Source organism: Carcharhinus amblyrhynchos, chromosome 1 (assembly GCF_965287045.1).
Source record: "Carcharhinus amblyrhynchos chromosome 1, sCarAmb.v2.hapA, whole genome shotgun sequence".
NCBI classification, from domain to species: domain Eukaryota; kingdom Metazoa; phylum Chordata; class Chondrichthyes; order Carcharhiniformes; family Carcharhinidae; genus Carcharhinus; species Carcharhinus amblyrhynchos.
The window spans coordinates 35,176,193-35,187,860 of NC_137324.1; the positions used below are offsets into that span (position 1 = coordinate 35,176,193).

At 42.7% G+C, this 11,668-nt stretch overlaps 1 protein-coding gene across 1 annotated transcript; it reads left to right on the forward strand.

The window, feature by feature from the left end:
* Positions 1–444: 444 nt before the first annotated feature.
* On the forward strand, positions 445–8,049 carry syt4 (synaptotagmin IV). Its single transcript, XM_080208595.1, has 4 exons — positions 445–645; positions 1,550–2,385; positions 3,541–3,661; positions 4,028–8,049. The coding sequence occupies exons 1-4, from the start codon at positions 612–614 to the stop codon at positions 4,339–4,341; spliced, it is 1,305 nt and encodes a 434-aa protein (XP_080064721.1). The 5' UTR covers positions 445–611; the 3' UTR covers positions 4,342–8,049.
* The last annotated feature ends 3,619 nt before the right edge of the window (positions 8,050–11,668 follow it).

The window sequence follows — 11,668 nt, forward strand, 5'->3', positions numbered from 1 at the left end:
CCGGCTGAGCAGGGGTAAAGTGAGGGGAGACTTGTATTTTTTTTTCTGCAGACACCATGCTCCCAGACCTAGTGGATCAGACAGTGTGGGTGGTGTATGTCAGCGTGCCTCCACCTCCACCCTCTCTGTGGTCAGGAGAAATTCAACCACGCAACAACAAGACAAAAAAAATCAAGACCCTCCTCTGACTGTGCTGCGAGCTGATCGCATCCAGGCTCCAGCCTTTTAACACAAGCAGAATTGAAATACCTCGGGGAGCAGCAGCTGAGGAAAAGGCTTCGTCAGAAAGACGTCATCCTGCCCTCCACGTCTACAGTGTTTGCGACTCCTCAGAGCTGCAGCAAGCAGAGACAGAGAGAGACAGTGCCCGGGGATTCAGCACCTCCTGCGCTGTCTAATTCCACCCCCCCCCCCCCCCCCCCCAGCCAGCCAGCCAGACAGGCAGGCAGCCAGACACCCTCTTCCATTCGCCTGTCGGCTATTTCCAGGAAATCTGATTTTTTTTTGAAAGTAAGAAACTGAACAGACAGCCTGGAGAGAGGAGGAAATCAGTGAACTGCTCTACCCAAGAACTGGTACGTTTCAGCACCGCGGACAGAGCACGGATCGCCATGGCTCCGATTGTGGTGAGCGGGACAGACTTTGGTAAGCACGCAGGGAGATTTATTGAAACCTCTTCTTCTTGTAGATTTCTGGCTGTCAGTTCTGTGTTTCCAATCCATTTTGCGAGGGGGGGGGGTGGGGGTTCTGTGGTTTAATGATGTTCACAGTATGCTCAGCCAAGCCTAGCACTTTTCCCACCAAACAGAACCGGTAAATGATAATATTGATAACTAGCTGATAATGTTCTAGTGTTAAGACTTCTGTGTTCTTGCACCGCACTTATACGCGTGGATTCTCATTGGGCTAAGCTTGAATTGCCTATTCGCATCTCTTTCATTTATCTCTGCTTCTTTCTCTCTCTCCCTCTCAAAGTTCTCGATGTGTTTCTCATTACTCCCCTTTCTCGACGCCCATTCAGTTCTTGCTTTCAGACTTGGTCTTTCTTCCCATCCATACCCCCTTTTTTTGGTGCGATGTGCCGCTTGGTGAACGCAGAGATGTAGAGGGGAGCACTAATTGGAGTCTAGCTTATCTGATTCACACCGATTCGTCTTGTTAATTAGACATTAACCAGACCCGGCGCTGTTTTTCAGCACTGGTGACAGGACAATGTGGCGAGACGACTATTGAACCTTATCAGTTGCAACCTTATCAGTTGCGCCTTCTTGTACTTTAATTAAAACAAAACTCCCACCTCAATTTTAGCCCCAAATGACTGCCTACACCCAATATTCCACACGAACCAAAACCAGATAGGAATTGATTGTTTGCCCTTCTTTTTGGATTGCAACATGGAAACCACAATATAAATTTGGCAGGTGTAGCGTGAGATAGTCATTTTAATAAAGCGAGCATTGAAGATTGCAAAATGTCCCTTGAACTGTAACTATGATTCAGAATTCCACTAAGCATCTTTGTGTTTTTTATTCTCTCTCTGTCTCTCTAGATGAGATACCGGCAGTTGTAGGGATAGTCAGTGCTTTTGGCCTGATATTTACAGTATCCATGTTTGCATGGATCTGCTGTCAACGCAAGTCGACAAAAGCCAACAAAACCCCCCCATATAAATTCGTCCACATGCTGAAGGGAGTCGACATCTACCCCGAGAACCTGAGCAACAAAAAGAAATTCGGGGCGGATGACAAGTCGGACCCTAAAGACAAAGAGCCCCCGAAAGGGAAAATACCAAAGAACTCTCTGCACCTGGACTTGGAGAGCCGCGACCAGAACGGCAATTTCACCAAATCGCAAACCAAAGTCCGCAGCTCCCCGCAAATCGAGAGCGTCCCCCCCAAGGTGTTGCCAGACCCCGAGAAAGACAGTCTATCATCCGAGACCTCCGTCTCGGACAAGTCAACGGCACCTTCCGAAGATCAGAACAACGAGCCCAAACTGGGATCTTTGATGTTCTCCTTAAAGTACAACTTTGATAAGAAAGCGTTGCTTGTGGACATTCTGGAGGCTCACGGGCTGCCTGCCATGGACGAGCAGTCCATGACATCTGATCCGTATGTTAAAATGTCCATCTTGCCCGACAAAAAGCACCGAGTGAAGACTCGAGTCCTCAGGAAAACCCTGGACCCGGCGTTTGACGAGACGTTCACCTTTTACGGTATCCCCTACAGCCAGGTACAAGAGCTGTCCCTACACTTCCTGGTGCTGAGCTTTGACCGCTTCTCCAGAGACGATGTGATCGGGGAGGTCCTGGTGCCAATGTCGGGGATTGATCTCTCAGAAGACAAAGTGCAGATGACCAGGGACATCACCAAGAGGAACTGCCGGGTAAATGAATGCTTGCTTGTCCTCTTGTTGGGTGGGGCGGGTGGCTGGCCTGTGAGTGCTGCTATCACCCGGGGTATAGTGAGCTTTGCGGTGGGCTCGTCAGTTACTGATGGGAGAGGGAGGTTAGGTTAGTGCCGGAGGCAGATCTCTCGTGTGGCTCTCTCTCTCTCTCTCTCTCTCACACACACACACACACAAACACAGGAGGAGACTGAATTTTGAAAGGATTAATGTGGGGTCTGAAACTGGGAGAACTGCAAAAACACAAATATTGGTTGGATTTTAATTAACAGTGATTCTAGAAACGGTGATGCATCTTACATAGAGGAGAAACCAAGCAACCGTGTGTAGTATCCTATTTTTTAGGTTTCTGATTTAAATTTTAAACTCATTTGTACAAGCACTTCTTCAAACACAACACAATAATTTAAAAATCTTCTATTGGAAACACGGCCCACAATAAAGTGTTCAACTAAACGCTCCACAACAACAGGACTGAGGTATCGATTTTTATTCAATTTACAGAAAATGCAAATAATTATATTACACTTATAACACAGAAATAAGCTATTCGACCCAGGTGGCCTTTGCCAGAATTTATCCTGCCCCATTAACCCCCCACCCCACAACACACACACACGCACACACACACAAATAAACCTTATATCTAACCCTTCTGGCAGAATATGGCACCATTCTGATATACGTTCTCATTAAAGAGGAAAGATCCTCTCTCCATGCTTCTCAGGTGAGAAAAAAAAGGATCTGCCAATTTAAGCTAATCTGCATTGTAAACTAAACTGAAACTGTATTTCAATATGCAAAATAAAACTAGTGAACCATTGCCCCTGAAAGATGCTGAGCAAAAACTGATTATGGTATTAGATGCATAAAATCAAAATAACAAAGTAGAATGCTGACAGACACAGCTTCAATTTTCTAGATGGAAATGTTATTCACAGGAAGCTATATCAATAAGGAACATTTAAAATCATTTTAATCATGGGTGACAAGCTAACAGACAGATATTGGATCATCTTTTTGTGCCTCCTGCAGAGGTGGTGTCATCAGGAGAGGCAGTGAGAGGATCTACTATGCAGTGATAACAGCATGTTCTGAAAGCCTATTCATGTGTTTTCTTTTGTGCATTCACAGAAATCTGTGGGCCGTGGTGAATTATTAGTGTCCCTTTGCTATCAATCCACCACCAACACCTTGACTGTTGTTGTACTAAAAGCTCGCCATCTGCCTAAAAATGATGTGTCTGGATTATCAGGTAATTATCCAGATAGAGGTGACCACTGCTAATGCAGCTGGAACGAGGCCAATTCACATTGGGATCAATCAATCTAGCTCTGCATCTATATACAAATGTGCCTATCCTTTTATCATTATATCTATTCTGCTAAATCAAAAGTTACTTGTTAAATATTTATTTATATATATTTATAAAGAATGGTTTAAGGTTGTGAATGGAATAATTGTACAATCATTTCCATTTGTGGGATTAATATAGTTTTAACGTACAATTATTTGTGTACTCTTGTCTGAAATAAGTGAGTGCAATTCAAGTCAATCATGGTTTGAATTTCAAATGAAATTAGAAATGTTGAAATACTGTATTGTCTTGCTTTTTTTCCAGCTGCTGACCCTTATGTGAAAGTCAACCTGTATCATGATAAGAAACGAATATCAAAGAAAAAGACCCATGTTAAGAAATGCACTCTCAATCCAGTGTTCAATGAACTGTTTGTCTTTGACATTCCATGTGAGGGGATTGAAAATATCAGTGTTGAGTTTATGGTCATCGACTTTGACAGAATGATGAAGAACGAGATCATTGGGCGCCTAGTGCTAGGAGCGTCAGCAGAAGGGACAGTGGGAGAGCACTGGAGGGAGATCTGTGAGCACCCAAGGCGACAAATTGCCAAATGGCATTGTCTCAGTGATGGTTAGCAGCCAAACCAAGGGTTGGACTTTATTGTTTGATAGGGAAGGAACAAGCTGTGCATTAACCAACCCAAAGCCTTTCTGAAGATTTTTCAATTTATACTAAATATACATAATTTGTACATCTGATTGTGGTACATATTGTGATCTGTACTGTATAAGATGAAGTGGCGTTGTTCTCTTGTTTGCTAACAACTTTAAATTCAAAGTAGCTATTAGAATGGGTAGGCAAAATGAAACTATTTAATGTATTTCTGCATTTTGTGTGGCTGTTCAAGTTGGGGAATTTGTTTCTGGGGATTAAGCTTTTAGGATGTTAGTTTAAAGGAAAAAAATAGAATTCACTGAAAGGTTTTACAATGGAAACCTGTAACACACTGAATGAATGACAATATTTGAAAAAAGCCATTCTCATGTTTATAGCTTGAGAAGCAAAAAAAAAATAATGAGCAGGTCATGTTTTGCCTTAATATTGAAATATTTTGGACAGAAGGGTCACAATGGTGGCATAGTGAGCTGATACTGGCTTTTTACCTCTGGATTCAAATCTAGCCCACATTGATTGGGTGAAGCTCTTCTCCATTGGCTAACAGTGAGCATCTGACATGAAGGAATCCATTTTCCAGTCAACAAGGGCCCAAAGGATAATACTATTTGTAATTTGGCTCTAATTGAAGTTAAATTGGCAGCATTATTTAAAGAGGGAATAGGAATAGCTGGATATATCATTGGTGTAGGCAATGGAAACTTATGTTGTCGTGATAAGAAACATTTTTTTCTGAGGTTGAAGTGGAGGTCGAGTCAAGGGAACTTTACTGTGGAGTTAATTGTGCTACATCTGACCTAAAATATTTGATATGGATGCCTCATGCCTAAAACTGGAAGTATTCCATTTCCAATGCTAAAAGCCCATGCAAGCACAGAATCTACCTAAAATACATTTTTTTAAAATTGGAGCCAAGATATTCTAACTGAATAGCAACATAAATAACAGTAAGTCATGTTGAGAGAATTTATATTATCGTCATACCTGCTTTGAAGTTATTTGTCCACATGGAGCTTCAAGAGATTTGAAATGTATTGGTAGTAGCACATCTTGATATTTGCAGATGTCATATGTGTAAATATATTTATACTTCTACTTATTAGAAGCTGTAACTGGGAAGCAGTTACTCATTAAAACATTAACATTGTTTATTTGTGAAATTCTCTTCTTTACTGACAATTTAATGTTTAGAATAAAAACAGTGGTGATCTTGAGGGAAGCTGCTAAAATGGACAAATCAAAGCTACAATTCACTAAAACTCTGAATAGAAACTACAAGGAGAAACATAACAATATTTATTTCTCTGTGCCTTTGCCAATGCTACATTTGAGTGCAAACTAAATAAGTAATTGATGATGAGCCATGAGATGTAGTTTATATCTAAAGAGTAGGTTGACCTATAAATTCGTGAGTAACAAAATGGCAGGAAAGGCGGTCAACATATGCTTGGCATATAAATACATTCCATTGCACTTCACATGTTTTATTTACAACATAAATGAGCGAATAAAAACTAAGGTATGCATTTTAAATGGGAATCATACAGAAACTGGAGTGGTTTCAATCATGATGATTCTGTTTTCATAGTGGTGCCAATTATGAATCATGAATAATCTCCTATCTTCTTTGGAGGTAATATCATTCTATGTCATATATGGTTTCGGGGATGGACATATTTGTTTTCAAAGGTAGGCTGCTGAGACAACAGAATAACTTTACATGTTTTGCCTACCCTATCTTCTATAGCTTCAGGTTGAAAATTTTGCCAGTAAGATGAATTTATTTTGCTCTACTTGGAAACTGCTTTGTACAACCATCAAGCTTGTGTAAACCATGCTGCAAATGCATTGCAAACCATGCATTTATTATGCATGTTTGCTTTAAACTAAACCTCAGTGACAGGTGTAGGAACACTTGTGATTAAAAGTATTATTGTGGCAACCCTAAAAGACGCAGGAATAGAATGCGACATTAAAGTCATTAGTTACTATAAAAAATATCAGTCAGTGATTACAGCTTTGAGAATGCTATTTGATCTTGAATGTCAATGCATTTAGTGAATTGGATTTTTCTGTCACTGAACCTTATGGTTCCAGGAAAAATCATTGTTTAAAACATTAATGAGCACTCAGTGCCATTATTGATCCTTTCACTTTGGATCTTAATAGATCATATTTTGTGTTGCCACGTATTGCCATAGAACAAATAGTGCCATTTATGTTTAGTATAGATGATTTAAATCACATTTTTAAGTTTAGTGCTTATATTTTTGTGCTTATTTTGAAAAGAAAAGGGCTCAAAATATATTTAAGCTGCTTTTGGGTACGCACACTGCCAGAGACCAAATTTCTTATCTTTTGATGGACAGATCAAGCTGAGCTCACTTTGGGAATTAGGAATACGTTGTGAAAGGATGACCTGTAGGGCAACATTATATGCATTTTTTTAGAATGAAAATAGGGAGAAATGTTAGATAAAATATACTTTTGTAGTACAGGAGTGATAGTGAGTTTATAATGGTTTAAATGGACATTTTAGCACAGGTGAATTTGGCTTGGCACAATTTAACTATTGAGAACAAATCAGACTGAATCCAGGTCAATGCAGAAAGAAATGTTACCATATTCCAACCATCTGGCATTATATTATGAAATGCTGAAAATCTAATACTAGTATGCCAATTCATTACTATGCAGTATGGGATTGAAACTGTCACCACATGGGAAAAGATAAGGCTGCCTGAAGCCACATTAGTAATCATGAGTTCTATTGGTGTTTGTGCGGCTTAAAGGATTCCTGTTACTGTTGTAGTTTTTTTTTAAACTTTCAAATTAATACATTAATTTAGAATGGAATAAAACCACAGCATTAGCCAGTTTCATTCCCCAATGTGATGATTATCTATTTTTGGTTGTCAAATTATGTTTGTTTCTTTTATTTCAAATGCCACAGATTAATCAATCAACACAAAACTGTGACAAAGATTGAATTAGTATATTCAAACAAAGAATGTTAAAGAATTTATGAACAAAGTATAATGTTACTAATGCGCAGAATCATATGGCAACTTACGAACAACTGCAGAGCTAATTCAGCTTTGGATCCAATAACATATTTATTCTATGGATAAACCATGTTTGGTTCATATTATCTTTTTTTTAAGAAGTGTGTAAGGTATTTTTACCCCAGATAGTTCATTAATTTCCGTATCATCTCATCTGTTTGAAATATTGCAACTGCAGTTGTAATTTTTGTAAAATAGTTTTGAATAATTCTGAAAGATGTAACTGTGTGTGGTTTGAAATGTCGATGTGCTGCAAATTACATACTCAAAAACTCCAGTATTAAATGGTCACAGCAGTATATATAATTACACTGTGTAAATCTGTACACGTAATATGTTTTGTATGTTGCATTACAATGTGTTTACAATCAATTAAATAAAAGAATGCACACATTCGCATCATGTGGTAGTAATGTAAATTACGGGCAATGATTGTATTTATTAACTTCTTTGTGCTGTTGATGTAAGGATATGGTGCACAAGTATTTTTTTTCTTTAATGAAAAATTTACATAATACTGAGAACAAAATTACCATTCTGCTAAGGTCTTGTGCCCATGTGTTTTGTGTGTGTTAAACAAGAATAAAGCGCTACATAAATTGATTGTTTTTGTATTAGAAATGTTATTATACCATGGTGAACAGAATTTTCAGATCACAAGAGTATAACACAAAATTCAGCAAGTAGTAATTGCCTTGCTGTGAAATAATCAAAGCACTTACATCTTTGATAAGGTTTCTTCATGATTGTGAAAGTAGATCAAAATTAAGGAGTTTTCTAAAATTATGTAATTTCTTCTGCAAAGAAGTTTGTCAATTAACTTCAATGCAAACACAGTGATTACTAGATTTATAGAATCTACAGTGCAGAAGGAAGCCATTTGGTCCATCGAGTCTGCACCGACAACAACCCCACCCGGATCCTATCCCTATAACCCCTTATAAAATTTTAAAGTTTACTTGTTAGTCGCAAGTAAGACTTATATTAGCAATGAAATTCCTGTGAAATTCCCCTAGAAGCCACACACCGGCACTTGTTTGGGTCAATGCACCTAACCAGCATATCTTGGAGACTGTGGGTGGAAACCGGAGCACCTGGAGAAAACTCACACCAACATAGGGAGAAGATGCAAACTTCACACAAACCTGACCTGGGAATTAAACTCAGGTCCCTGGCGCTGTGAAGCAGCAGTGCTAACCACTGTGCCACTGTGTCGCCCTTCCCACCAAGTCCCCCCTTATAGTAAGGGGCAATTTACCATGGCCAATCATCTTAACCCACACATTTTTGAAATATGGAAGGAAACCGGAGCATCCAGAGGAAACCCATGCAGACAGACACAGGGAATCATGAAAACTCTGCACAGAAAGTGACCCAAGGTCAGAATCAAACCCGGATCCCTAGTGCTGTGAGGCAGCAGTGCTAACCAATGTTCCACCATGCCACCCTGCTAAACCTTATGAGGAATCATTGAGAAGAGGTTAGGGTTTCTCAGCCTTTTGGATCAAGCCTTAGATGGGGTGCAATTCTTGTCAGCTTGGATTTTGTTTGTTTCTGTTTCGGGGGCTAAGAATTGGATTCAATTGTAAACTTGAATTTGGTTTTTGGAGCAAGCAAAGAGATAGATTTGTGTCCACTTAGTCCATGCTGAACATTGGCTTTGTAATGTTAAGAATAAAGTAATTTTTTTTATATAAATGATGTAGAATCTTGATCTCAACAACTGGCCCACTTTGATGTTTCAGCCTGGGTAGTTTACAAATGAGCAGGACCCCCTCAAAACCATTGGGAAAGTCATTGTCAAATGCAAATCAATCATTAGCCACTATTTAACTATTATGGCTTTACCAGAACAGAAACATTGGCCGCAATTCTCCCATCGTGACCCGCAGCTTTTCTGGCAGGTCACGGTGAGAGACATGCGTCGCCAACTTTGAACTGGGATTTACGCATGCACCAGGAAAGCATGCACATCTCCCAGAGCTAACGAACAGTCGCCAGTCAGACCACGCTAGAGACTGGCAGGAAGGCAGGTAAGTAATTTGAATCATTTTAAAATGTATTTTAAATTGGTTTATTAGTTCATTATCAGGATTTCTCAGGTCCAAATTGATTCTCCCACCCCACCAGGAGTACTACATTCCGGCAAAGTTCAGACTAGCTCCCCTAGTGAAAGAGGTTGATCCTGCTCGAATGAAAGAGGGGGAATCGAAGCCACCACCCCCCCCGACGGGATTGGACAGCAAGGGGTGGTGTTCCCTAGATATGGGCACCCTGGCAGTAACAGCCTGTGACCCCGGCACTGCCCTTGGGGAAAATTGCCCATGTCCAGGGGGTACCTTGGCACTGCCCACCATGCATTGGGAAATGCCAAAGGAGAGGGGCCTATTGTGGATGGGGCCTAGCGGTGATCGGTGGGGGGTTCCCACTGCCACTCTGCAGTCAGGATCAGTCTGGCATGGAGGGAGGGCAGTGATTGGGGCAGGCTGGGGGAGGTCATCTGCTGGGGGGGGGGGGCGGGGGGGCTGTCTTTGGGAGGGTCTGACCTTGGGAGGGATCTCCCGGGGGTGGTGGGGGGGGTCTGCTGGAGTGAGGAGGATGGGGGGATTGCCACTGCTGGGGGATGGGCTATATATTGGGGTATTACAGGTTGGGGGAGGGGGGGGTCCAGCCTGGCCCAGGAATTACTGTGGAGGCCACATTCAGGCCGTGAGAGGTCCTGGAGGGGCAGCACTGTGGGGGTCCCTGGCTGGCCAACGATTGAGCTGGCCAGCAAATGAAGAGAATGACAGATTGGGACCACTGCACATGCACAGAACTGTCAAATTCCATCACGAATAGCACCCGCCCCCGAGTTTTTAATGATATTCACGATTGGGACCTCTGCAGTGCACAGAGTGAAATTCACGTGAGAAGCTGAACTGACAAAACAGTCAGGATTTAGAACAGTTTTCCCATCAATTCAGCACTTTTGGAAGAATCACCCCCATTATATTTCCCAAACTGTGAGCAACTCCCAGGGTTCAATCAGGCGAGTGCCCAGAGGTGAACACTGAGAGAATGGAGAGTCTGGGAAGCCACTGAAAAGTGAGGATGAAGAACCCAGCTACACCCAGGTGAAAGGCTGCTGCTCACAGCACTCCTTCCCTAAATCGTGCTTTCAGTGTTTGGCAGGGGGAATTCAGTTCACCTGCCTTACACTTTACCCACCTTGCATTGCCCTGCAGCCAATCTTGACCTTGCCATGGCAGCAATTTTTGCAGCTTTACCTTTCACTTCTGATGAGGAACGTGTAAGGGGCAGCTCTCCCATTCCGACCCACTAATTTTTTGGTGGATCGGGTTGGGAGACACTCGCGTGCACGCAGCGATTCACAGGATTCACGCACGTGCCCCTGACGCATGCGCGTCGCCCACCGCCGGAAAGCAGGTGTAGTCAGGACCGCGCAGGACACCAGGTAAGTGATTTTTAATCTATTTTTAATGCTATTTAAGTGTGATCATCGGGCTCGGGACTGAATTCTTCAGGCCCGATAGCATCTCCCACCCCGCCAGGACTATTTCACTCTAGCGGGGTTTAGAGCTCCCTACTTTCAGGGAACTAGTGGGAAACCCTGCTGGAGTGAAGGGGGTGGGGCAATCAGGACAGCCCAGGAGATTGACCAGTGGGGGAGTGGTGCCCCCTGGGTATGGGCACCCTTGGCAATGCCAGGACGTTGGCAGTGCCAAGGGAGCAGGGTCTATTATGGCCAGAGCTTAGGGGTGATTGGTGGGGTGGAAGGGACCTTGCTGCCTTTCTGCATGGGGATTGGTTGGGGCTGGAGAGAAGCTAGCGATTGGGTCGGGATGGGTGGGGAGGGTCTGCCTCCCGTGGAGGGGGTCCTCTGCTGGGATGGAGGGGCGGGGGGGAATCGTCACTGCTGAGGCAGGTTCTGGAGATTGAGGCACACTGGGCCCGGGGAGGGGTTATTGGTGCTGGCCCAGGAATGCTTTTGCGGGCCGTGTTCGGGCTGTGGAGGTGGGCAGCACTGTCGAGGTCGGAGGCCAGCCAGCGATTGAGCTGGCCAGCGAAGTGCAGGTTGATAGTTCAGGGCCACTGCACATGTGCAGAGTTCCGGAACTGTCAGCTTCTGGCGTGAAAATGCCCGGCGCCCCCGAGCTTTTAATGATATTCACGATTGTGACCCCTGCATTGTGCAGAGTGTGGGAGATACAAGTCTGAG